The sequence below is a fragment of the Fringilla coelebs genome (assembly GCF_963513975.1).
Source record: "Fringilla coelebs genome assembly, chromosome: 8".
Lineage (NCBI taxonomy): Eukaryota > Metazoa > Chordata > Aves > Passeriformes > Fringillidae > Fringilla > Fringilla coelebs.
The window spans coordinates 12263383-12290938 of NC_140066.1; the positions used below are offsets into that span (position 1 = coordinate 12263383).

General features: G+C 39.8%; 1 protein-coding gene across 3 annotated transcripts in view; it reads right to left on the bottom strand.

The window, feature by feature from the left end:
• Positions 1-2098: 2098 nt before the first annotated feature.
• The window catches only part of RET (ret proto-oncogene), a 78312-nt gene continuing 52854 nt past the window's right edge, over positions 2099-27556 (bottom strand). For 2 of the 3 annotated variants that reach the window (XM_084210476.1, XM_084210477.1), the window contains exons 10-19: positions 25039-25158; positions 24156-24412; positions 22875-23022; positions 19596-19703; positions 17941-18155; positions 17718-17840; positions 15998-16068; positions 12027-12164; positions 10036-10135; positions 7053-9218 (exon numbers count right to left, since the gene is read on the bottom strand). In XM_084210476.1, coding sequence (XP_084066602.1) covers positions 9039-9218; positions 10036-10135; positions 12027-12164; positions 15998-16068; positions 17718-17840; positions 17941-18155; positions 19596-19703; positions 22875-23022; positions 24156-24412; positions 25039-25158 — 1460 coding nt within the window. In that variant the 3' untranslated portion in view covers positions 7053-9038. Of the gene's footprint in view, positions 9219-10035; positions 10136-12026; positions 12165-15997; positions 16069-17717; positions 17841-17940; positions 18156-19595; positions 19704-22874; positions 23023-24155; positions 24413-25038; positions 25159-27556 lie in introns of all 3 variants that reach the window. The other variant, XM_084210478.1, reaches the window with a different exon arrangement.

A 27556-nucleotide genomic window follows, 5' to 3' on the forward strand; every position in this document is an offset into this window, starting at 1 on the left:
ATTTGCACTGGGCTACAGCTTACACCACATTACATTCTCTGAAAAACTAAGTGGAGTTTTTGGGGTTTTTTCACCCCAAAATAACTTTCAAATATACCTAAATACAGGCATACCTAAATACAGGCATCTCCATTCTTCAAGATTCTTTGCAAACCAAATGCTTAAAATGCATATTCATTTGATTTGGTTTTATTAAAATTTTAAAATACTTCCATCCTTAAGCACAGTAAATTCAGAAAGGAAATTGCATTGGCAGGAAGCTATGAAAATGGCACATGTTCCAAATGAAAATCAGTGTTCACATCAAACTCTTTCAATCCTGATCATGTCAAGAAGGAATGCCCTGAACAGCTGAAGAATTATACAAGGGCTTTAACAATAAGTTATGTGACCTGCTGAGAGAAGAAAAAATCAGACTAGGAACTGCAGTGATGATCAGCCAGATTGAGGCTGAATTGTTCAGGATTTCAAATCTGAAGTACAACTGCAATGCTCTTAAACTGTTCTCATTGTTTAGATTACTCTGTAATCCATATGAAAATGCTTTCAGGTGAGATGAAGTTGCAAAATCCCAATTAATTAAATATTATGTACCTCATATCCATGGGACAATATTTTCAAGAACTTCTACTATATGAAACAGCCCTAATTTCTGAAAATTAAAATTTGCAACCTCACAGTAGATTTTCTGAGTATCCTACCTCTGGAAGTTTGTGGAAACCAATATTGCAATGATTTCCTTGTGCTGCTCTAAGGACTGTACTGACATGTAAGATTCATGCTCTCCCCCATCTGTCACAACTCAAAGCACAGATCAGGTAAACCATGTCATTTCTGCAGATATTTAGAAAAGGTTGGCAGAAATTTTAAGAAAGTTATTGCCTCCAACCTCTATATTTAGGTGAGTCATTTGCTCCCTCTGAATTCACTTTCCTCAGGGCAGCCAAGTGCTTAAGTATTTCTGGCACCAATGGAAATAATCATCTGCTCTATCACTTTTTTCCCATGTGGGAAGTACATTTACTCTCCAAAGAGGAACTGAAACAAAATTGTCACCATTTTCACTAGTAGCAACACAGAACAAACAGGAAACACTTCAAGGGAAATATTTACAAAAATAGCATACACAGAAGACACAAGAAACTTTTATATTATGAATGAATACTTAAAAGCAATAATCTATTTCTTGCCAACATTCATGAACAGGAAAGGAGTTAAAATTAATTGGATCAGGAAACATGTAATTTTTCATTAAACTGCACTTAATGCAGGTGATTGTGCATGCTCTCTGTAATTATGGGCCATGTATGTATTTTGTATGCAGGACCTCTGTCCAGTAGCATAGGTAGCAATAACTATTAGTGACATTTTCACACAAATTAATGGTTGAAACAGCACTGACTTACGCTGAAAGTCCAAAGTACACACTACTTACTCCCTGTATCCGCTGGTTATTTCAGCATCACTTACTGTCCCGCTCACCTCCTGTACTGCAGTGTTCTCACAGGACTGTTGGATCAGAAACTGGGTGTTTCACATCTCTCAGTTGCATACTGTTGCTGAAAACACTGGATAAAGTTACATTCTTCATTTAAGGAAGAAAAAAACCCAAACAAAACCAAAAATCTTGATGTCTTGGTTGCTCATGGAAAGTGAGAAATTCCCATTTACATAAGATGCAGGAAAACAACTAGACAAACCATAAAGTTACCACAAGTGTAATTTTTGTCTCCTTTTTTGTAGATCTCTCAGTAGAACAGCCCATATAAAGAGATGAATTTTCAGTGCCCTTTGTTTCCCAAGTGTGCACTCTGACAGTCGTGTCATGCCAATGAAGATCGCTGTGGTGTCACAGCAGAGCCCCTCCTGCATTCAGAGCTGAGTGTTTGCTATGCATAAGATTACTCAACATGGCAAATGTCTGTGCAAAGGAAAAGTTGCTGTGCCTACAGCTTTTCTGAAGCTAGGACAGGATCAAGTATGTAGTCCAACAGGGAAGCTCTTTCAATTCCAACACACAACTTCATATCCCACTTTCTGCAAAATGAAAATCTGTGTTCAGGTTTTGGCAGTCTGACTCAAGACCATGTTTCTGAAATCACAGACTTTAATGGAAACATAAAGTTGATACACAAAACAACATCTGAAAACAGATCTGAAACATCTAAATTGGACTGTGACAGGAGCAAGCTTTGGTAGAATTGGATTATTTAGAATAACCATCACAACGCTAACAACGAGTCACTTGGGATTTACATCCCAACATTTGCAGCAAACGAAAGGTTACCCTTAACCATGGTAGATTAAAAATAAAGACAAAAGTAGTGCTGATCATTTACTCTTCCACACAGAACATGACTCACAGTCTGATTTTTCTCCCGAATGTCACTTTTGTAAAGACAACACTTTCATATTCCACCTTAACAAATTCCAGTGACATGTGCCTTGAGTAGTTTCAACAGCAGAGTTTTAGACCAATGTTTTCTGTGCAACTGTTTTTTATTTGTTACTTTCAAGGTAATAGCTTTATTTGGAATTATGTCATGGCAGTGTCCTGTGCTTGGCAGTATATTTGGAACTGAGAGGAGGTCTCCAACCCACTTAAACAAGACTGCAAACAAAATCTCTGTACTTGAAAATCTGCAAAAGATGTGCTGAGGCAGAGGATGTCCTGTGGCAGAGCTGCAGGAGGGGATGAGAAGGCTACATAACTTCAGGCTGTGAAGGAGTTGGATGGCTGGTTCCAAGAGCAGCCTGCAGTAAACCCACAGCCAAAGAGGCAAAATCCCCCCCCATGCACACACAGAAGGGAGGAGGGGTGTCAGTAAGGCAAAAGAATGGAAACTTGAAATGACAAGGAGGAAGTGACTTCCCTGAAGCCTGAGGTGACCTTGCAGAACTACTTCAGCACTCTGCAGGCTGGAAAGGGAGCACCCATCCCATCAGGGGTGAGGCTAGAGCTGAGTCAGGCAGCCCCATCTGCTCCCCGTCTAACAACCAGCACACCCAGCAAAGGTGACAGGTGAGAGCAGCAGGGGACTCTCCTCTGAGAGGCACGGAGTAATCAACCTGACTGATTACCAGAGAGCTGCAGCAGGGTTGTCACCCAGAGCCCCATACAGTCTCCTGACCATTATCTGCTGCTGTTGTTCCTTGTGTGCACCTGCGATACAGCCAGGAGTGCTCTGAGGGGCATCCAAGGACATTACAGATCCCTTGGAGTGGCGCTGAGGGACTCAAGTGCTGGCAGCTCTTTCACCAGTCCTTCCTATCAAAGGGAAGGGCTTTGAAAGGGCCAGGTGAATCTGGCAAATCAGCAAATGGTTAGGGGTCTAGTGCCACAGCCAGGGGTCTGGCTGCTCCTGGGGACTCGTGCTGAAAGCCTGGGCTGGCAGAGTCTGATGGGGGCCCACCTGCCAGGAACGGCCAGAGCATCTCTCGTCACAGGCTTGCCAAGCTGGTGCAGAAGGCTTACACTGAAGTTGCTGAGAGAGGGAATCCTCAATCCATTCCATTCCACTCCACTCATTTGATGCCAGCACCAGGAAGGGATGCCCAGAGCTTGGAGAGGGATTGCAAATCAGCAAGAGAGAACCTGAAGTGCTGTGCAAGGGAATTCCAGCCATTCCTGCCAGTAAGTCGGCTCCATCAGAGGCACAACTGAAATGCCTTTTTGCAAATGCACATAGCATGGAGGGTTAAACAAGAGCAGCAGGAGACTGCACACCTGCAGGGCTGTGAGCTTACTGGCATCAGGTATGTGGTAGGATGGCTCCTATGACTGGAGTGTCGGAGCAGAAGGATACAGGCCCTTTAGGAAGGACAGGCAGAAAACAGGAGAAAGGGATGTTACCCTCTATGTCCACGACCACATGAAGTGTTTGGAGCTATACTGGGGTTGGATGAGGAGTTTATGGGCGAGGATTAAAGGGAGGGCAAGGACAAGTGACATTACAGTGGGAGTCTAAGGCCGCCCAAGCAGATGAGACCCTCTACAGACAGAGAGGTGCTGCCTCATATTCATAGCCCTGGTCCTCATGGGGGACTTCAACTACCCCAATATCCATTGGAGGGACAACACAGCAAGGCATGAGCAATCCAAGAGATTCTTGGAATACATGGATAACTTACTTCTCCAAGTGACCGAGGAGTAAACGAGGAGAGTTACTATGCTGGACCTTGTTCTTTCCAACAAGGAGAGGCTGGTGGGGAATGTGAATCTCAAGGGCAGCCTTGGCTGCAACGACCATGAAATGGTGGACTTCAATATCCTCAGGCCAGCGAGGAGGCACACAGCAAGCTCACTAACCTGGACATCAGGAAGGCACACCTTGGCCTCTTCAGGGATCTTCTGGGTAGAGTACCATGGGATAAAGCCCTGAAAGGAAGAGTGACCCAAGAAGGCTTGTTAATATTCAAGGATCACCTCTTGCAAGGTCAGGACCAATGCAACAAAGAGGAAGTCAGGCAGAAATGTCATGGATGAACACGGAGCTCCTGGACAAACGCAAACACAAAAAGGAAGCCTATGCTTCCCCCATAGAAAAAGGATGAAAGCAAGGACAGACAGCCTGAGAGGAATACAGAGAAATTGTCCAAGCAGCCAGGGATCAGGTTAGGAAGCTAAAGCCCTGATTGAATTCTATCTAGCCAAGGACATCAAGGGCAACAAAAAAAAAAACAGGTACTTAGGTGAAAATGTGAGCCTTCTCTGGAAAGAAACGAGAGACTTGGTTACCTGGGACATGGAGAAGTCTGAGGTACTCAATGTCATTGAGTACATTTTTGCCTTGGTCTTCACCAGCCTGTTCTTCAGCCACTGAGGGCCAAGTTTGCATGGGCCCCTTTGCCAAGGTGGCAAAGGCAGGGACTGTGAGAATAAAGAAACTCCCACCAAAGGGGAAGACGAGGTTCTGAACCAGCTAAGGAAAGTGAGGGTCCACAAGTCCATGGAACCTGATGACAAAATATGGAAAATGAGGTGACATGGCATCACTAAGGGCAAACCCTACAAACATCCTTCTATGACAGGTTTACAGTGCTGGTTGGTAAGAGAAGAGTTATTGATGCCATCTACCCAGACTTGTGCAGAGCATTCAACACTGTCTTACATTACATCCTTGTCTTGAAACTGGAGAGGCATGGATTTGAAGGATGGTGGATACGGAATTGTCTGGATGGTCACACTCAGAGTTCAATGTCCAAGTGGAGACCAGTGATGAGCTCCTCAGGGGTTGGTATTGGGACTGTCTGACACCTTTGTCAGCAGCATCGACAGCAGGATTGAGGCACCCTCAGCAAGTTTTTCAGTGACACCAGGCTGTGTGGTGCAGCTGACACAATGCCATCCACAGGGACCTTGAAAGGCTTCAGATGTGGGCCCACACAAGCCTCATCAAATTCATCAAGGCAAGACAAGGTTCTGCACCTGGGTCAGGGCAGTCCCAGCACAAAGACAGGATGGCTGGAGAATGGACTGAGAGCAGCCCGGGGGAAAAGGACTTGGGGGTGTTGATTGATGAGATGCTCAATATGACCAGGGAATATATTTTTACAGCCCAACAAGCCCACTGTATCCCAGGCTATATCAAAAGCAGTGTGGGGAGCAGGTCAAGGAGGGGCATGTCCCCCTCTACTCTATTCTTGTGAGACCCGACCCAGAGTGCTGCATGAGCTCTGGCATCCCCAGCATAAGGACTTCATGGACCTGTTGGAGCAGGTCCAGACAAGAGTCACAAAGACTGTCAGAGGGCTGAGCATCTCTCCTATAAAGACAGGCTGAGAGAGTTTGGGCTGTTCAGCTTGGAGAAGAGAAGGCTCTGGCAAGATCTTAGAGCAGCCTTCCTAAAGGAGCTACAGGAAAGCTGGACAGGGAGTTTTTATCGGAGCATGTAACATTAAGATAGGGAAATGGCTTTAAACTGAAGGAAGGCAGGTTTAGGTTAGATACTAAAAAGAAGTTCTTTACTGTGAAGGTGGTGAGGTACTGGAACAGGTTGCCCAGAGAAGTTGTGGATGCCACATCCCTGGCAGTGTTCAAGTCCAGGTTGGATGGGAATTTGAGCAACCTGGTTTAGTGGAAGGTGTCCCTCCCCACAACACAGGAATGGGCAGCAGGGCAGGGAGTTGGAACTAGATGACTTCCAAGTTCCCTTCAACACAAACTATGATGTTACTATTCTATTATATGAATTCAGTCTAAAAATCCTGCGTAGCTTATTTATAACTCATAAAAGAAACTATGATTGTACAAGACTGTATGTTTTAACATTACTAATATGGAAAGTGATGGAAAGTAAATGTGTCAGACAAACATTCTTGATTGCCATCAGTCTATACAGCTTATCTTGTATCAAATTTATCTCCATTGTGCTAAAGGTAAGAGAAGTTAAGACTAATAAAACAAATTCTCTTCTCATTAAGACAAGACAATACATTTTACAAGACTTCAAATGTTGAATCTCAAGTCCTCTATTGAGTTACTAAATGTTTGCTTCCAAACCAAGATATTTGCTTTGTTAGTGCCAACATCATTCTAACACTTGTCATTTGACAGCAAGTTCAGTAATCTGGGAGCCTGTTTCCCTCCTCCCTTCGATATATTGTTTGTGCTTCCTGCTTAGGTCAAGTGGTTATATGCTAACAGCTATAACTGCTATAAAAGTAGCAGTTCAAGTATGTTTTACCATCTCAGAACGCAGTAACACAGGATGGTTAGTCTAAAAACCACTGAGGATGAGGTGCAAGGCCCTTTGCACTAAGAAGTTGCCAAATAGAACCATATGCAAACTGGCAACTTAGAAAGAAGTACCAGAACTGCAACTCTTATCCAGCTTGATATGTTTTCTGAAAGGGGAGAGTACCAATTATAGTCTTCAGCATAAATAACACACTTGCAAAACTACCAGTAAAGGGATTTGCCAATTCTAAAGTTAGTTGCTGATGTTACAAAGAACAAGTCAATGGACTTCTCACTCTTTGCCTCCTTGCTTTCCTCAGGAGTCCATTACCTTTCACAAAGAAAATTTTAGCTATCAAACTTGTCCATAAATTTTGCCGCTGAGTGTGAAACCATCCAGTTAGCATATACACTATCATTTGCATATCTTGAAAACACAGAGTTAGTGCCATCGAATCTTGTGAGTGGAACGGGGCTCTCCTCAGGCCAGTTCGGGTATGACATGCCTAAAAATGAAAACAGATAATTTTTTCTGCACTGAAGAACCATAACTTCACGTGCAGACAGTAAGGCCCTTGGCAAAACTCCCTTCAATACTTTAAGCCAGTCCACTGGATTTTGTCCCAAATCAATTAATATAAATGATGTTCTGAAATTCCTGAAGCAGAAATTCAGATGCAGGCAAAAAACCTGGATAAATTAAAGTGCTTACTCAATAAAAAATTGTGTGCGTGCATGCACATGTGCATAATAAAAAGCTAAGAATTGTTCTTCTCATAAGCCTCCAACTTTCCATAATTTTATATTTTAACAATCATGTAGCAATATATTGCTTTGCAAGAGAAAGTTCTTGCTGTACAGGAAATGCTCCAAGAATTAATAAACCTATTTGGGACAGGATCCAAAGTCCATTTCAATGATAGAATATTTCCATTTACTTAAATGGGTGCTTTTCCTTTGGCTTCAGTGAGGTTCTGGGGACATTTTCACACCCCCAGCAGGGGTTCCCTGCTCAATTTCAGGAATTCCCAGGAGTGCAACTGAATAAAGTCCAACAAAGTGCTGAGCACTCCTGTCTTGATTCAGCATTTCAAGTTGTATTTCAGGCCCGTAATTATTTGCATTGAGTGCAGTAACTGTTTCTGAGTTCAGGCACAAGTGATAACCAAAATGGATGCAGAGTGCTTAGCACCATGTTGATTCAGCTGTGCAAGCACAGAACCATAGCAGGGTTGAGATTTTCAAAAACAGAAATCTGATTCTGTTGCTTATAAAGCATTCAGTATCTGCCACCAACCTCGTGGCAACTTTTTTCTGCTACTTCACTAAGTGCCCCAAAATCAACATGAGTTGAGAAAACCTAATGAAGAAAATAATAGCTAAGGTATAGATCAAAAATAGACCCAAAGCCATGTATTAATGGCAACTTTTAAACTAAAAGATCCAACTTTTCAAAAGTCATACTGCTTGAAGAATGAAAAAAGTATCTGATGTTAGTAAGTATCTAAAACCATGTAGAATATTTAATCAGAAGACAAAATATAGGAGTTTTGGCAAGAACCATTTTTACTGTCCATCTCACCATCACAATATGAAAGCACATGTTCTTTTTAAAAACACTTGCTACATCATTGAGTCGAGGTTTAGTACTAACATGTTCATAACAAATCAAAGGACGTGAAAACAGCTGATATTTTCAAAATGCCCATTGTTAATTAAGTTTTCAAAGGATTTTACATGTCAGTTTATTCTGTATATAATATTTATATACAGTATTTCTACCTTCTGTATATAATAATCTGTTTTCATCCTATGATACATTAAATACATTTCAGCTTAGAGATCCAAAATGTACTAATAGCAGCTGAAATTTAGACATCCTTATGAATAAATGAAAAATGTTGCAGATGAGTCTTATCACTGAGTTATGGCAAAAAACAGTATTAAAAAAAAGTCTATTGCTTAAATTAGAGGTGCAGAATCTAACATATTTTAAATGTTGTAGCCTCCCCCAACAGGATAGTTGAATTAGATACTCATTAGCATTTTATATTTCCCCTGAGAATACTTCCCTGATCTTTTTTTTTTTGTTTTTACTGTATGATATCTAGTAACTTTACTTATTTTCACATCCTTTTAAAATGTTTATTTTAGACACAGCTGCAAAATGACTAAAGGATGATCCTGATGCAAACTTTGACATTTACCAAAAGAAAAAACAAACAAACAAACAAAAAAACAACCCAAAAAAAGCTTCCAAGCAATTTTTGATTGGCTTCATTCAGACAAGAAACACTGTAATGGGGTTACAGAGTCTGAGAACAGTGCAGAAGAAAAATCAACTTTTTTTTGTGTGTTGCTAGAATCTAGTAAATGCATGTGAAATTCTACCATAGAGTTTGTTTTCAATCCATGTGGAAGGGAGGGTTCGAGGGAGGGGAGCATTATTACAGTCCACGAGAGGTGTCTCCTCTTCGGAGAGCCCATCATCGTACAGTAAGGAATCGGAGGGCGTGGAAGCTGCAAGGTCCAAGTAGTCCTGAGAAATAAAGACACAAAAAGCTGCATTAATGCATGTGACAGCGGTGCTGTTTGGGTAAAAACCCATAAATGTGCACCTGCTTTCTTTACAGCAAGGAACTACAGACCCACTGCATTCACCTTTCTCTAGAACCTCTGAAACAAACCTCTGAACAAACTGAAAACCTGTCCTAAGTGCTTTGTTTGACCTTCAGCTGCTGGTGTGCCTGATCCATATGCATGCCTGAAATATATATATATGGAGAGACATACGCATGCTTAAAGGTACTCAGATCTCATAATCATTTTACAAAAGCAATTACATAACAATGCATAAAATAACAACGTAAATATTGCCAAATAAAGCTTTGGTCACTGTTCTAAAACTAAATATTTAGGTCACCAATAAGAATTTGTTGATTTTTATTTATGTTGCTGAATTGCTTTGATGCAAAAAAAAAAGAATGTGAAGCATTTTAAACTAATTTAAAATGCATTAAATACTACATTCTTCTAGTTCTGGCTCTCTAACATTATTTATTTAGGAGTAACTTTTCACAATAATTTTTAAATTATTCCTATTATTTAAAGAAAATAGACAGGCTAAGGATAATCCATCTACATTTTGGACTGAAGTCATCAAAGCTATTAGAAGAGATAATACTGGTTTCAAATAGCTGAATGTATGTAGAAGGAAGCAGATAAGTAAATACTTCAAGATTGGATGAAAAATAAGTTACTTTGCTTTAAAATAAAATTTAAAAGTAATTATTTCTGTACATTCAAACTCAAAAAAAATCACAGAGACTTTCAAAATCCATGCTTTCCACACTTACCCTACTCTTCACCATCATCTTCTCTAGCTCCTTGCTGATCTCAGTAAATGTTGGTCTTTTATCAGCTTCTTGCTTCCAGCAGCGCAACATGAGGTTGTACCTGGGACCCGTCACAGGGTGGAAAAAACCCAAATGTTAGAAATGGCTCATGCTTCTGCTCTAATGACTCACAGCACTGAACTTAACTGTGGCATAAAGGCCATCCACAAGTACATCAATCTCTGCAGTGAGTACCGTTAAATGTTCCCTGGAATCAACAACTGACACTCACAACAATGGCCTTTTATTTTCAAGAGTCTCCATGAGTTTAAATGATGATGCACTTGGCTGTCCTTGAAGGACTGTAGTCTCAGGTTTCACTTTCTCAAGGGACCACCTCAAATGTAGGGCAGCATGCCAGATTTCTAATTCACTTTGTATATGACACTGAAGAAATTTGTGTATCAAACTGAAAAACTCTGCTGTTATACCAAAAAGCAGAATTTTGGTTTTCATTTGTTCGAATTCTTAAATTTCTGTAAACTTTTCTTAAAAGTGAAGCCTAGTCTAAGACTATTTGCAAAAACTAATGTTCTTTTGATTACTTCAATTGTTGTTCTTTTGATTAAACCTATATTTATTCTCTTTTTAACTGCCTTCTATAATATCGAGTGTGGAAAGGAAAGTGAACAGAGGAAAAGTTTTAGAGCTGAGTGAGTAGCAGACAGACATTGGAAGTTCTGGAAGTGTAAATCCCCAACCTCTGCCATTCATGTCGTTTTTCTGGCTCAGCTGTTCTCAGGACTGAGTGATCTGTCCACAAAAGTGCTCTAAAGGTGGAAACAGTGGGCTATGAGAACTACAGGAAGCTACTGAAAAGCACTGCATTTTATGCCTTCATCCATGATCCCTCTTGTACTTGACAGCGTATAGGAGAAAATGCAATCTGAGAAAAATGGTCCTTAAAGTGGGCTTTCACAAGCTGTCAGAAAAATTTCTGAGTAAAACAGAATGAAATCTGAAAAAAGTCAGAGAACCATGATTTAGTTTCAATTAAAAAATCCCAGAAACTCAGATGTGGTCAGCTTGCCTAAACTAATAATTATCAATGACATAAAATGTTTGTGAAATGAGTATTCCTCACTGAGATGAAACAAATAAAAATTAGTATTATACATTTCTTAGATGATATTTGCCAATTGTTTTTGTAAACTGCTACACTGCCCTAAATTTGAAAATACTTAATGTTTTTCTCTGTACGTTAAAAAACCTATTGTTTATACCATTATTTATTAAAACCTTTTTTTCTCAGCCCAGATGTGGCGAAAGCATCCTTCCAACTGAAAACCAGTAAAAAGAGTGGTCACAATGATTAAAGCCTAGGAACTTTCAAAAAACCACAACCACAATCAAATTTGCAGGCTGAACATAAAATCACACCTCAGCTCCAAATGCCATGGAAGATCAGAGACAGAAGATACTTCACATTGACGGTGTTTTAATAAATCAGCAAACAAAATTATGAACTGTCTCCAAAGCCATGGGCTTATCAAGTCACAGAAAATTTTTATCTTCAAGGGTGTAGATTTCTGGGCCAAGGTCCCATTTTTCCTCTGTAAACTTACAGACAATGACTGTGCATGGAATATCTGTTTAAGTTGCAGAGAGTACTATGACATTTTCCGGAATATTCCAGCTACCACTGTGTCTTACGGAAGTTTCCTCCTTCCCCCACCCTCAGAAGTTTTGAATGTACAGACTCTTTAAATTGTTTGGCAAGCATGTTATTCAATACCCTACAAATGGTTTGGATATAGCTGTAGGCATTCTGTCAGCAATTTTTTCCCCTCGCTTTACTGTTCGCTAATTTCATGACATTCTTTAGCATGACATATTTTGACTATATCTCTAAGAAATACAGAATAGTATTTATGAGGTATTTAATTAAACCTTTTTTTTTCAAGTATACTTATTAATGTTTTCTGAATCTAATCAGATCAAGAGTTACTTACATTTCTTCACTGCAGTTTTCTGGTCTCTCCATTCTATAGCCTGTTTTTAGGAGGTTGAAGAGTCTTTCAGGAGCAATACCTGGATAAGGATTGCCTCCTAAAGTAACAATCTCCCATAGCAGAACTCCAAATGACCATCTGAAAAAGACAAAACGCGAGCTTTTATATAGAGTGGTAGGTTTCAGGAGCTTAGTGTGGCATTTACACAACAAATCTCCTCCTAGTGTTTTCAGAGCCCCACAAAATTCAAGACACCTCATGCCGGAGCAGTTGCTCAGATGCAAGCAGTGCACCTTGTTCCCATGTTCATTGAAAAGGTTAGCAACCAAGAGAGTAGAGAAAACAGATACCCCTCTTTTATCCATTGACAAAAGCTAATTATACCCTGGGAAGATCCATCTTCCCTAGACAGCAGAAAGAGGAAGCCCTTCCTCTGGTGGCACAGACCAAAGACTTGTTCCCCTGCTGCACAGGGCTCCTTGCAGCAGTCTAACCTCCTTAATTAGCTCTTGTATTCAGAAATAACTCTAAATTAAATTTACAGAGTTACCACAGGACTGGTTTGCTGTCTTGACTATGAGGCAACACAATGTGTTTATTTAAATCACAAGTAACACCTTTGATTTCAGCTGGTCTCTTGGGCCATTTCAGTGATTCAGGACTTAATTTTCTTCTTAGAGTTGATGAAAGAAGAGGAAACAATTTCCTCTGGAAATACCAAATGCCTAAAATGAACTTTGACACAGAACATCTGAAATGAACAGAAGAAATAGTCAATTTTTAAGCCTACTTTACTGCTGAGCTCAAACAAAAAGACCTAGCATAATGGTTGAGAAATATTTCGATAAATTAGTCCATTTCTGGAGAGCAAGCCAGGAGAAAAGAGGCAAAAATGTTTTTCTTTTCTTACTGAAAGGCATTTTGAGACACAAAGAAGCTACAAATCACCCTGAATCTGCTCAACTGACAACTGACAAAATCTGGATGGTTGAAAGGAAGGAAACCAGCCAACACTGGGGCTGCTAAATGGGATGCATCTGGAAGCAAAATTGCATACAATTTATGAAAATGCTAGCTTAGGGCAATTTCTCTGTAAACTCCATTTCTAAGAAAATTTTAGGACGTGTTAGACACCTACTGCCAAACCAAACAGCCATGTCTAATTCCCTATGGAAATTCCATCTCAAAATGTTAGCCAAATACCTCACCTCCTATCTGACTCCCTTCCACCTGTGCGTCTCACATTTTAAAGAATAAAAATAACCCAATAATAAAATAAATAAATAAAACCTCCCCAATTGTCAGAGAAGTCAAAGTGACTCTCACATGGTCCCAAGTGGTATGCTGCCATTCTTCTGCCTAATGCCATTCACTGAATTAATTTTTAATCACTCTGCACATTCTTGAAAGCTTATGAATATTTATAGCATTTTCATATACTTTACTAATATTTCTTCTCATACCCTTTTTGAAGCCAATTACACTCTGCCATCAGGTTACGATTCTGTCCATGATTAATTCAAATAAACTTTGGAGCATGGCAGGTTATATTTCTAAAATCACTTCTGCTTAGAAGGAATTCTACAGAATATGGAAGGAGGGATCAGATGAACAATATCTTAACTTCTTACTGAAGTTGTTCAGTAAGTGAACATATTAGAATAGAATGCTATAGAAGGCTGAAGTACTTTCAGATTGTTACAAGAGATGAAGAATTTCCCACTGTGTTATGTTTATTGCAGAATAAAAACACGATCACAAAAAGCCAGGAAAGAAAAGTATGTGAAGAGGAAGATAGTAGGTTAGCTTTCCACTGATGTCATAGACATCTGAAGCAAAAATGGGGTTTTTGTAAATGCTGGCAAGTAGTACTGTTATTAAACTCTGCTAACCACTAACCATACAGAACAGCTTGAGAAGGAAAAGGGTGGAAAACAGAGTATCAGAAAAAAAAGGAATATTGGAATGGCTGTAGAGTAATATGTTCACCTAAAATATAAGTGCATCACCACAAACAACAGAGACTATCCGTAAGATAATACTTTCAGTGAGTGAAATTATCTGAAGTATCAATCAGCATAGCAAAAGGAGTCCTTCACTGATCAGTCTGCTGCTCTGAAATGCCATGGTGGAACCTGGTGCTAGAGAGGATTTGCTCTGCAGCTGTGTGTGTCTCAGTTCTGCTCTGCAGGAACCTGGCTAAATTAGCAGCTGCTGCACAGCACTCCTGGATTATTTCATGTACAATGACACAGCAAAGGTGAGCCAGCAGTGAGACAAAGGCACAGTGTGAGCACAGCAGACCCCTGGAGCCTTTCTGGCACTGCATGGGAGCAGAGGTGCACGGCACAATGCCGTGCTCCTGAGGCATCCCCAGGAAAGCTGGGCAATCAGCACAGCCCTGCACGGAGATCCTAAGGCAGCCCTGGGAGGCAGGGAAGCCACACAGCACCAGCAGATTGTGCTGCCCAGGGCTCTGAGCTGGCTTGCCTGACGCCAGCTGGGCAATCTCTGCATGGTGTTGGACCCCACTGACAGGAAACACGCTCCTGGGCTTACTTAATAGCACCCATCAGGAAAACGGAATGGGAGGAATGCTATTGGATCCAGATGATCAATCAGCAATCAAAGAAGAGGCAGTTACATGACAACACAATCTGTTCTGCCCCAAACCATAGTGACAAAACTGAAGAAATTAAAAATATGCTTAGAAGTTTTTAAAGGAATTTTAATGATTCTTTGGGAAAAGTAATTTTAGAGAAGCAAGTCAGCACAACGGGTGCTCTGAGGAGGATTAAAAGAGACCCAGAAAAATCTGTACACTGACCTAAGTAAAAGTGACATTCTCTCAAGAATTATCCCTATTTTTTCCTTTTTTTACTCCAATGGATACAAAGTAAAGGAAAATACTTTAGAAATTCATTTTGTAAGGAAATGCCAAGGCATGTAAAACATTTTATTTCACTAAAACTGCTCTGATCTGCACAGAGAAGAGTAAAAAGTGAATGGTAATAATTTTAGAAGTACAAATCCAAAGGTGCATGTTTTGACATCCTGCTATTATCAAAGTGTTTTTCCCCTCAAAGTGCAATGCCGCCCCAATTGGCGTTTTATTCCATTTGAGTGTAACAGAAACATTACTTTGGTCAAATGCTCTCTTTCAAGGCAAACTTAGAAGGTATCAAGATGCTACCTAGCAGAAAATCAGGCCTATGTACTGCTGCTTTTACAGTCCTTTAGAGGTTTTTCACCTAAATAAATAATCTTTAGCTTTAGAGTCTGCCTGGTGACTAGTCACAAGCATTGTTCCCCCCAGAGAGAAAGAAATGAAAAGCATCTGATCCTCAATTAAAAATGTCTACAAACACTCTTCTGCCTGACCCATGCTTATCAGACATGGGGATAATTTAGCTGTGGTTGCTTTGCCTCCTCTTCATCACAGGTGGAGATTCCAGCATATCCATCTTCAGGGTCTCTGTTTCCCTAATCATGAAAATAAGCTTGTATCTTGGCACTGAAACTGGACTGACTGAAGTTCTGTCACTGATTTCAAGAGGAACAGAGGTCAGGCATTAAATTCCCCTTCCTTTCTTCCACTCCATCCCTCCATCCCATTCAGTGTTACAGACAAGTGATGAACAGAACAGAGAAGTTCATGTATGACCATTATCTTTAGCAAACTCTACTAACTCGTGTCTATTTTCAAAGTCAGTCATGTCACATGAACAGATCCAACCCTTGCTGATTTCAACAAGAACTTTGTACATAAATACGTCTGAAAATATTTTATTCAGATTTAATTCAACAGCAAAAATCTTGGGCATGACTGCCAGTTGATGGTGCCATCTAGACTTCTTTCATATTTCTTTGCAAGAGTAATGACTTTGGCTCATACACACCTTGCTGTGCTCCCTCCCCCAGCTCCATAAACAAGCACACAAACCAGAAAGTATACAAGAATTTACACTTACACATCACTTTGTGTTGTGTAAATATGGTCAAATAGTGACTCTATGGCCATCCATTTCACAGGGATTCGACCCTAGGAGGTAAAAAAGCAGTAATGGTCAGAAAAATAAGTTTCCAAGTGAAAAAACAAGGTATTTATCTTCAAAATAGTAAAACACAGTCTGTCCATACTTCAGAACTTGCCAGTGCACTTATGATTTGGCATTTCATAAGAAAAACAGTGAGGAGAATAATTTTAAGTGTTTTTTAAAAAAACTTATGTCTTCTCACACACTCCAGCAATCTAATTATGTGCAATACACTGGTGTGGCTTTTTGCAGGTGGTCACCAGTTTAAGTCAAATAAACTCAACTCTTCTCTTGGCAAAGAGCTTTGAATATGTGCAGATGCAAAAATGATGAGGAATGATGGTTAAAGAGGAAGAACTATCTCATTTATACCAGGGATGATAAACAGAAGCACCTGGATGTTACAGATACCTTTGGTTTCAGAACTGAACCTGGACAGTCATATTTGGTTAATGGTTTCTAAGTGGAATCTACCGGTTGCTATTTTTCACTGGTAGAAATTCACTGAGAAAATCTGAGTAATCCACCCCAAATATTCATGAAAATCTAGGTATGCAAAATTTCCAAGATGTTTCATAACCTTCACAGTATGATTAGCATTCATATGCCTTACTTCTCATTCTCATGAAATCCACATATATCGATGCAAAAAGTATTTCAGTAGAATTTGAAACTTCCTCTTCCTTCTCAAATTCTTCTTTTCCCTGTCTCCCCATCCAAGCAGACAGATGCTTGTTAGGCTCTGAATAGTACTACAGTGATGAGTGTCTCAGAAGTAAAGAGCAAATATCCACTCAGTATCTCATGCCCCACCAAACAAAACTGAACTGCCAAACTGCATTTATGTAAATGCACTACTCTTAAAATACAGAGCAACTGGTACAAATCATTGTACAAACACATCCATCAGGAGATAGCTAAATGAATATGGCAATGCCCTTTTACATAAGACCATATCTTCTAGAAGTGTTTTTCTTCTTCACAACTCATTTTGACTTATGCAACATTCACACAAACTGGCCCTTAAAAACAGAGAAAGCTGAACTAAAAATTCACAGTATTTATGGAAATCTTCTCATCAAATTTTAACATTTTCACACACAGAAAAATTTGTTGGCAGCTCCTTCATATTAAGCCATAGAGGGAACTGAACCACCACTGCTCATTTGACACAGTCAGTGGGAGGCTGTGCTCACGAACATCACAGTCCAGCCCAGGACTGACTTGTGGAAGTTGTGTGGAACTTGATATAAATTGTCTATGTATTTTTCAGCTCTTTTGTATTTTTAGTTTATATTTTTAATTATAAATAAGAAGAGAGAAAGAAAAAAGATGGGGTTTTCTGTTTGTGTTTTCATGTAGTTTGATGAGGAACTGGATAAATAAGGAGCGGAATGAGGTGACTGGATAAACGAGGAGTGAAGAGGTAATAGTTACTTATAGATGAAACATATTTTACATATATATAAGTATTTCTATCCCACTGGTTAAGCTCATGCTTTTGCTTCATTGTCATTTTTATTTCATTAAAATAATTATCTTAAGTCAATAAAAACAGCCATTCTCCTTTCCATCCATGCTCAAGTCCCACTGTGTAAATTATTTTTCTTGATCAGGCAATAATTTCCACTACTGCTTTTAAAAGACTCTGTACCTTGCTCCTCTTCACATAGGAATCTTCTTCATATACATCACGTGAGAGGCCAAAATCAGAAATCTTCATTTTGCGCCCTTCTGCCACCAACACGTTCCTGGCGGCTAAATCCCGATGCACAAGCTTTTGGAAGGAAACAACAGGAGTGTTTAAGCTTCTTGGGGAGGAACCAGCCGCTTGCTCCACATCTATCCCACGCTGAGATCACCCCTGGCAGCCCTACCTTCATTTCTGCCAGGTACTGCATCCCTCGGGATATCTGCCATGCAAACGATATCAGGTCTCCCATGGTTAAGGCTCTCTCGTCAGGGTTATCCAAATAACTGGAATTCCTGTTGCCATCACTGCCCACGTAGCTCGGCCCAACTTTTCGGCTTTCCCTGAGGAAACTGCGCAAGGAGCCGTATTTGGCGTACTCCACAATTAAATACAGTGGGCCTGAAATAAACAAACACACAGGACAGTAAAAAATTCATAGATAACCATTTTAGGGGTCTTTTTCAAACAAGTCTCTTCTAATCGGCACATTTTGAACAGTCAGAGGCTCCAGACACTTTTGCCCTTTATGTAAAAAGCACTGAGTCAGCCAAGAAATAAGAGTATTTTTAGCTTAGATCCTCTACGCAAAGAGAATGAGTTTCATGCTAAATCAAAGCAGAATGCTGGCTCTTGCCTATAATCCCTCATCTAGATAATCTGAGACCAAAAAACCAGACAACCTCCATACAAACTGGATCTGTGAAACAGCCTAACTTACATAAACTTTAGAATTATCTTCTTGAGCTTGTGATACTGAGCTCAAATCATCTGCTAATTCCAGCCTTTTGATAGCACTTAGAAACATTCTGGCATTACAATCCATTAATTTCTCCTCCCCATTACCCACATGGATAATACCTACTCAACAACACCTACCTAATGATAAATACATTTGTGTGCTGTATCAAAGCCCTCCTACCTCATACACTAATGAATTAACTTGATATTTATTAGCAGCCTGTGACTCAGTAACATTTCACTTCCTTTGGGATGAAAAATACATTGTACTGAAAAGAAAAAAAACTAACCCGCTCCACTGGCTCATTACCTGACTAAGAGTTAGAGATGACTCACTCCTCAATTACATTCTCTGTCTACACCTAAAAAGTGACACTTGCCACAGAACTGGGTGGGCAAAGAAGGCAGGCCTTTGCCTGAGGTTGCAGAATCCATGCTGTGATTTTAGGCTGCACAACTGCAGATGCAAAAGGAAGAGAATGCTGCCACACCACTTCACTTAAAATGAGCAATTCCTATGAACAACAAAATTTGCCTCATTGACAATTTATAATACATGTGTCTGCAGATTTTACCCCTTGAAACATGCTCGTTGATGACTGTGGCTTTTAGAAACCATTTCATAATCAGAGGGGGACAACAGCTTCGAGACAGTGGAAGAAAACTGAATCAACCTAACTATCCAGCTATCTTTATCTATTTATGGCTGTAGTTGTCTATTTACATTGCTTTAGTATAAATAATAACAACAATAATGAAAACTCAATTAAACTTGAAATATAACTCATATTTGAAAACATTGATTATTAATGTAATATAAAAATATATATTGACTGGAAGAGAATTTGTAGGAGACTTGATAATTTAAATAGCTTCAGAATCAAAATGTGCATTGAGGAAAACCACAGGAAGAATTCTTAGTTACACTGAATTAGTATTTCCCTTTTCTTTCTGTTTTTTAATATATCCCTCTTTTTTCAGCCAACAGCAAATTTAAAGGATGTTCAGCAATTATCAAGCAGTTGTTGAAATCCATCCACAAGCTGCATTTTATTTCCTTTCTGGATGGTTTCATCTAAGTAAAAAGCTTTTAGTATTTACCATCTTGACTGCAAGCTCCATAAAGTTTGATGACATGGGGATGGTTGACTTGTTTCAGAAGGTTGAACTCGGACAGGAGATCTCTCAGCTCACTCTGGGAAGCATTTTCTGCAGAAAGTGACCAAACACACAGTTTTGGTTAGGAAAGCATCACTCAAGAGTTCTCCATGTACAGCCTGAAATATGAGATCTACCATCTCTCCTGGAGTTAAGAAGAGGTTGGAAAACTCGGTACTTCCCCACAGGAGGGAAATTTTCCCATCTCCAGTGTCCAGCAGCCATTCACATCAGAACCAAGTGAATGTGAGTGCTGCTGCTCTGGCTTGGTAGCAGCCTGCTGTAGGCATTGCTCTGCCCTGATACTAACGACTGCAGAACAAGGAGGTCAAGCAAGAATCGGGAGCAGCGTCTGTAATGTCTTAAAGATGCCATGAAATTATTATAGACCTTTTCTGGTGTTCTAAAGCAACTTCCTAGGGTGAATCAGTGCCATAAAAGCATCAGAAGCATATGAAAGCCAAGCTCTCACACTGATCAAACAAAAACAGACTCACTCACTCCTTCTCCCAAATACATTTTCCAAGAGAGTAAAAATCCACCAATCTACTGGCTTACTCTTGCAGCATACATCCAGATTTAGAGTTCAGAAGCTAAATGCACAGTACAAACTGATTTTACTGGGTGACAGGTACGCAGACTTTACTGATGTCAGTGAGAATCATGTGGCAACATATGGCCCCAACAGACTTTCTTAGCCTTTCAAGTGCTTTGCCTTTTTGCAGAATTCTTCAGACTGAAAAGCTTCCTCTCCCGAGTGCACTGGGGCTTGAAGGAGATTCCTAGTCATAAAGACACCATAGGTCAGAGATAAACCTTCTTCTTCCTCATCCTTAATCTCTCTGACACACAAAACCAGCCTGGACAGTTCCTCCAGTGTCATCACTCGGCACTGACAAGGATGTGCTCATCCTGATTTAAGGATAATAAAAACAAGTTTGACTTCTGCTCTTTGGTACTGTACTGAGTGCTTTTTTCATAAAGGTTGTGAGCACCAAAGGATTTATTTGTCTATTCATGAGTGACCAGTTTGCCCTCCTTATAAAAACAGTTATTCTGTCCTACTGCTTTGTTTGTATCAGAACTACATATTTGTATCTGCCTTATATTATCGTGTATCTGAATCTGCACTCACAGTAGAGAATCTTCTACTGCAGGGAGATCAGTGTCAGCTGGTCTCTCACTACTGATAAAGACTACAAAAAGCACATATTTATGCAAAACAAAAATCAAGAATGTCAACTTAATGCCTGTAAGAAAAGTCCTATTTTTGTAGTTTTGGAGCTGTGTGATGTGAACAAACAGAACAGAGCAAAGTTAACCATGTACCTGCCAAAAAAACTAATTTCAAATGGAGACATTTAGCTCTAAAGCTTTAGGCCACTAATTTTAACAAACTGAATAATTTGTATTGATGCATTGGTTGGTGTTTTCCCCTTTAACTTTATTGTAATGAGGGCACTCATACCAGGCAGGAGGTCAAATTTAATTCATATGAGAAAAGTGGTAATAATGGGCTGAAAAAAAATTATCCATTTGTTTTTTTAAACCTCCATCCATAGCTCCAAGACTATTTTGGCTCAGCTCATTGCTCCCTGTTCCCTCCACAGTACCTAACACCAGGTTGTCACAGAAGGAGAGTCCTGCCCTGGTCTGTTCTTCCCCAGATTGTGCCCATCTACCCAGCTCTGGCAGGAGATCTCTTTCATGCAATAAGAGGCAATAACATCCTGGTGTGCCTAGCACTGCCCTTTAAAGATCACTCAGTGTGTAACAGTCCCAAACAGCTGGACAAATGACCTGCTCTGCTTCCCCTCTGGTACAGGGAAAGAATGGGTGGTGCTGGCCTGATCCAAAATAACTGCCCCTTGTCCTTCCTGGCAGCACTGCAAAGGCCACTGAAGCTAATGCATTGGGCCTTATGCTTCAATTGTCATGTGTGAACAGCAACGTTAAACCAATAATAGCACATAAATATTTGCAGAATGACAAATGCTTGACACAGTCAAGCTGGAAAATGGAATTTCAGGTGACTATCTGCAATTTAATTTACATTACAGAGGGATTCATTAGAGCCTGAAGTATTACTGTAAATGTCAGATCAATTTATTAAAATAAGGTGCTTAAAATAAAGGTCTACTCCTTCACATTGTCAATTTGGTCAATTCTTTCCTTCATAACAGATAGGGAAAACTGAATGTCAAACCATCTGCAAGTAAAAGCAACATTTTTACCACTATGTCGTAGAATCTGAACTCAGTCACACGTTGATGAAAATGTGCTAGAAACAGCAGTGTCCCTAAGTGCACAAACAAACATGAGATGAAACAGTGACTATTGTATTGACAACGTAATACAATACAGGTCATTACTGGAGTATTACAAGTAATAGTTAAATAATCTTCACTTCTGAAAAATCTTAGTTCCTAGACCTCCTCCATGTGACCTGAACCTCTTGCAATGAAGGCATGCACTGCATAATGCATTTACTTCTTAGGTAAAGATGCAGCATCTTTCCTCTCAAGGAGTGGCAAATGTGCTTTGAATATAACAGAAAAGGTAATAGGAAGAATAACATTTTCCTGTAATGACATGCTTTCACTTGTAAGCAGCAGTGAATGGTTCAGTGCAAGGTCTCGTATTATCATCTTAACATTATCTAGGCACACTTTGTTCCCCACAGGTTTAAAGTCTTAGGGTAAACTGAAGACAGCAGGAGACAGCACTGGGTTATTCAAGCCATTCTGACAGAGCTGCTAGTGATTGAAAAGCAGATCAGAAAGCACAAAACTAGACAGAATTCTCAATCAGGAGAGTAATTTAACAGGTCTGTTCTGTCTCATAATAATCATATGATAATCACATGATTTATTTAAAAAGCTTTGTCCAAGGAAACTGGATAGAGCAAAAGAATCAGAAAACTTTAACAAACCCTTGCAATATTCCTATCAATGCAAAACAGAATTGAATACATGTTAAGAGGCTCCTTGTACATCATGATTCAGAATTACTTACTTGGATCAATGTGATGCTAACTGCTAAAGTCACAAATCTGCAGATTGTGACTGTCAGAATGCATCAGAATGCTGGAAGAGAGAGAGGCTGTGGCACTGCTGGATTTTTAGCTGACCTTTTGCTTTCACACAAGCCCCTCTTCAAATCTATTCAGAGGTTACCACATATAATTTGCAAATCATTTCAAAAGCCCCAATGGGAAGGTACCTTTCAGCATTTTCACTGCCACAGTGGTATAGCCAGCCCTTCCCTTAAGTCGGAACGCTGTCGCCTTGACGACCTTTCCAAATTCTCCTTCTCCAAGAGTCTTGCCCAGAACTAGGTTCTTCCGAGGGAATTCCCACTTTGGATCTTCCTGCAGGAGAGAAAAGAAACCCTGTGAGATGAAGCAAGGAAAGGAGAGGCTATTCCAAGGAATAGGTGCACTTCAATGTGCAGTGTTTGGTTGTTCTTTTTATCAGTATCAGTGAGTTCTTACAAAAGCTTCTGGGTATTGAGGTATTTTGCAAATATATTTTCCCTTACCTGAAAACAACTCCTTCAAAACAGGCTGTACAGGTAGTCTATGGATAATGGATTATATTTACAGGTGTGGGAAATTGGGTACAAATGAAAAATGAACTGATACAGAAAAAACGCTTGCCTTCAGAATAACTATGAACATGTGACTTTCATGGAGAAGTTTTACTCAAAGAATAAGGCTTTCCCTTAAGAATTGATCAGAGACAACAATCATCCTCTTATAAAATTAGTGCTAATAAGCCTTAAGGTTGCAAAATTATGACAGATGTACAAACCAGACAAGAAACTAAAGCATACAGAGCACAAGGTCTGTGAAAACCTCACTACCTAACACCCAAATAGATCTGATGTTGCCATATAAAGCAGCAGTGTTTCTCTACCACGCTGGCTTATGAAAACACCCCATCTCACAGAAATCCTAGGTAGTGTGTGATTCAAAGCAGGAAAAAGTAGAATAAAGGTATGACAGCATGACTGGGCAAAAGTCCTTAAATGCGGGCAAAATTCCCACACCAACTGATATCTACAATGTGTATATCAGAAATCAAGAAGAGATTTCAGGAGGGATTTTTCTGTAATGTTTGAAACTTAGCCTCGTTGTAGTACTTTGGCACATCATAAAGAGTAAAAACCTGCTGATTGTTAGTGCTTAACTGGACAATGTTAAAAGTAAAACCACAGCACCGTCAGATGCAGTTACACCAGTAAAAATCATTGGCTTAAATTAACCTAAAATGTTGCAATGTATTAAACCATAATCAAAAAGGAAGAAGATACTGGCCTTACACAGGGCATTAAAATGTTTATCCAATTACTCATGAAGTACCTTCAGTGCACGTGACTTCCAATGCTGCTATTCGAAGGTAATGGGTGTTTCCATGAACGGACTGCATTCCTGTAACATCGTCTGCGCGCACAAACAAGGCTGACACCAAAACAGAGCATGCAAAATGGCATCGGGCTTACTGGTATTTTGAAGGTGTCCACAGACACCTGGTTCTCCATGGAATCCAGGGAAGGGCGGCGGACGTTGCTGGAGGAGTAGCTGATGGGGTAGGACTGCGCGGGGCGCCGGAAGGTCATCTCCGCCGAGGCGATGGGCGCCTTCGGGGAGTTCTTGTGGTAGCGGTGGATGCAGTAGAAGGAAACCAGCACGGAGATGACAAAGCACAGCACCACTGCCCCTGTGATCACAGTCTTGCACACGTCATCGCACAGTTGCTCTGTGGACCAAGAAGAGCTTCTTAGAACTTTCCTCGTGGACTCTTACTTTTGCATAATAGTTCACTTTAAGGATGTAAACTATTTCAGGCTATGTTTATTATTAGCCAAAATGAAAACTATTTAAAATATCCATATCCATTGTCTGTTTCAAACAACTGCACAAAGCTTTTCTGTTTAAACAAAGGTCAAGGAAAAAAATAATGCCCTCCTCCTCCTGACACCATGGGGGATGGTTATCTCTGACATTTTGAAGCTGAGATTTTTCAGAAACTATCAGGAAGCTGGAATTACTTGAAAGTAATAGAAATCATTATTCTAATTCTCCTAGCTGCCTCTGCAAATATCAGGTAAGTCTCACTGAAGTGCAAATGCAGCTGGAAATCAAAGGATGACCGACTTGTTTGTCAAGTAGTCATGAATAAAAATGAATCCTTAGCCATGGCTATAAATAACCCATTCTGGAAATTTTCAGGGTCCATAGTGGATGTCAAGGTGCCAGCTCCTCACTAGTTTTGTATTAGCAGTCTCTGACCAAAGATATGGCTTATTAACATGACCACAAGTCTAGGCAGTTCTATATGTACACAGAGAAAAAGATTATTATCAGAACAGCAGCTAGGCTTACCTTTGATATCATCTTTCTCACAATAACAGTTCTGTCTTGGGAAGCAGTAACAAATCCCATGTCCTGACTTAATTCCAAGATTTCCAATGCCTTTCCCATGGCCACCAATAATGTTTCCACCTAATCAAATAGAGACAACAGGCTAAGATTCTTACATGTAGGTAAAAGGAAAAGAAAAGGCTCAGTTTTCCATGGTTTACCCCAGTATGAATCTGAAATTTAACCAGGGAGCACAGTGCAGGGATAATGACAGGAACTCCTGAGGGAGATGGAAGACTCTAAATTCTGAAATTGCTGAGATCTTGAAATGGGAGGACCTTGCACTACTTAAACATTAGTCCTCATTAGCTGTTATTAAGTTCTGTTCCTGTTTCTGATGCTGATTTCCCCACACCTTGGAAAAGTCAGGCTGCTGTTCTAGGTATCATTGGTTCCACTGTCACATGGAGATAACAACACTTAACCACTTCTGCAAAATGCCACAGGACAGTCTAGGCAAAGCACTAAGAGTAAATGCCCAGTGCAAGTGATAAAACAAAATGAATTGCACTATCTAAAAATGCATTATTTAATATTAGTAAAAGAACTGCAGAAACTCGTACTCTTGATTTCAAGCAGTTCTTCATGCAGAGTAACAGCAACTGCATTTCCAAGTAAATAATTTTTTTCTGTGTATGTTATAAAAATGATGATTAGCAGTGACATTTTTATCTCTAAACTGCCTTTATCATTTTACAGGCAGCTCAGGCGGTTAATTTTGCAAGAGACTCTGCTGAGTCACTGCTGACACCTAAAGCACTGGTGTTCCCAAAAATTACTTATTATCCTCCCTGCCTCTCCCCAGCCAACTTCCTCCATCATGAAGAGGTGATGAAATTAAGTTTCCATTTGCCACAGAGAACTGTATCCATTTATCTATATCTGCCTATGTTTGAAAACCTGGAAGTAGATGGAAGCAGGGAATGAGCCAGTCCTACCTAACCTGTTCTTGAGCAGTTGCTTAGTACATGAAAGCCACTTGCTAAGAATGCAATTAGGCTGCCTCTATTTGATGGGCACAGCCACAGCACCAGCTGCTTCAGCTGAGTGCCCTTGAATGTAATATTCATAGTGTTACTGTGAGAAAGCAATTTTGGGACTCAAGGACATAGCCATCATAATGACAAATGAATTACAGAAATAAGTATTTTCACGACCTAAAGCATATCCTTGATCTTAACACATCTTGGCCTATTTACTGTTTGCCATTTCCAAAGAAATGTCCCCTGCCAGTAAACGCTGATAAAATGGTACTCCTGCTGCTCTGAGCTCCCAGAACACACTCATTTTTTTGTCTGCAAGTATACTGCTTTTGGGCATCAGCCCAGGTTCTCCATTGTATCAAGTCATGTACACAATTATTCAACTTAGGTGTTAAAAGGGCTTGCATAACATCCTGAAAATTTGTCTTACTCGCCTGCTTGTATCCAGAAAGACAATATTTCTTTTGAGCAAAACATTTGATGTTGCATATGTTGTACATATTTTAGTACTGCAGCCTCTGGCACAAATATTTCCACTTTCAAAATGACAAATTATTGCAATTATTACCAATAAAGAATTCTTTTCAGATGATTAGAGAAGTTACTTGCATTTCCTTCAAGCATTTCTCCCACTTAAGGGATTGTTTTTATACACTCTGATGAAATAATTATCTTTCTGATAACACTAATTCACAATACACAATCCATTCTTGCATGTAAGAAATACTAAGAAGCCTCTTTAGTAATTAATTTTATAGAAGAACATTAAGTTCCAAGCTTTTAGAAAACGCTAGTTCCTCTAAGACTCCATTTTAAAATCTCAACTTGAAGTATATGATGTCAGAGTCAGAAGCAGCATTCAAGAAACATGTGTCTTTATTCCTGAATTAGACTGTCAGATAAAAAGATCTTCTTAAAAATTATCATCTTGCAGAAGATGGAAATTGCTCAAGAGAATTACACTGTTTTTTCTACCCTGTATCTTCAGAGTGAGTTGTGAACTTGCAGGTATTCACAGGTATATGAGTGGAGTGTAGAAATATATGCTCAAGTAAAAAGATCCAACACAAATGCATTTCAGTTCTTCCTTCCTAAATTCTGCTCATATGAGTATCTGCCTGGATCTTCAAACAGGTAAGGCATTGGATCATTCTGATGGCCACCTGTCAAAAAAGGGCAGCTACATTTCCCCAGATGATCTTTTGTAAACACATTTATTTTAAACAGAAATTTCTTTTTTACCAGAAGCTCAAAGAGGCCTGGCTCCTGTCATACTGTACTTGAGCTCCGAAGGGGGGCATTAATGTGCCTAGAACCTGAACCTCTTCAGCAAGTACCTCCACTGAAAATCACAACCTGTGAATGAACAGGCAGCAGAATGGGAACTGCTGAGAACAGCATATCCCTCCATCAGTCAGCCAATGGATATCACCTGCCTGGCTCAAAAAAGGTCAAGATTAATCCCCACAACCTGAACTCAATTGTATGACTCAAAT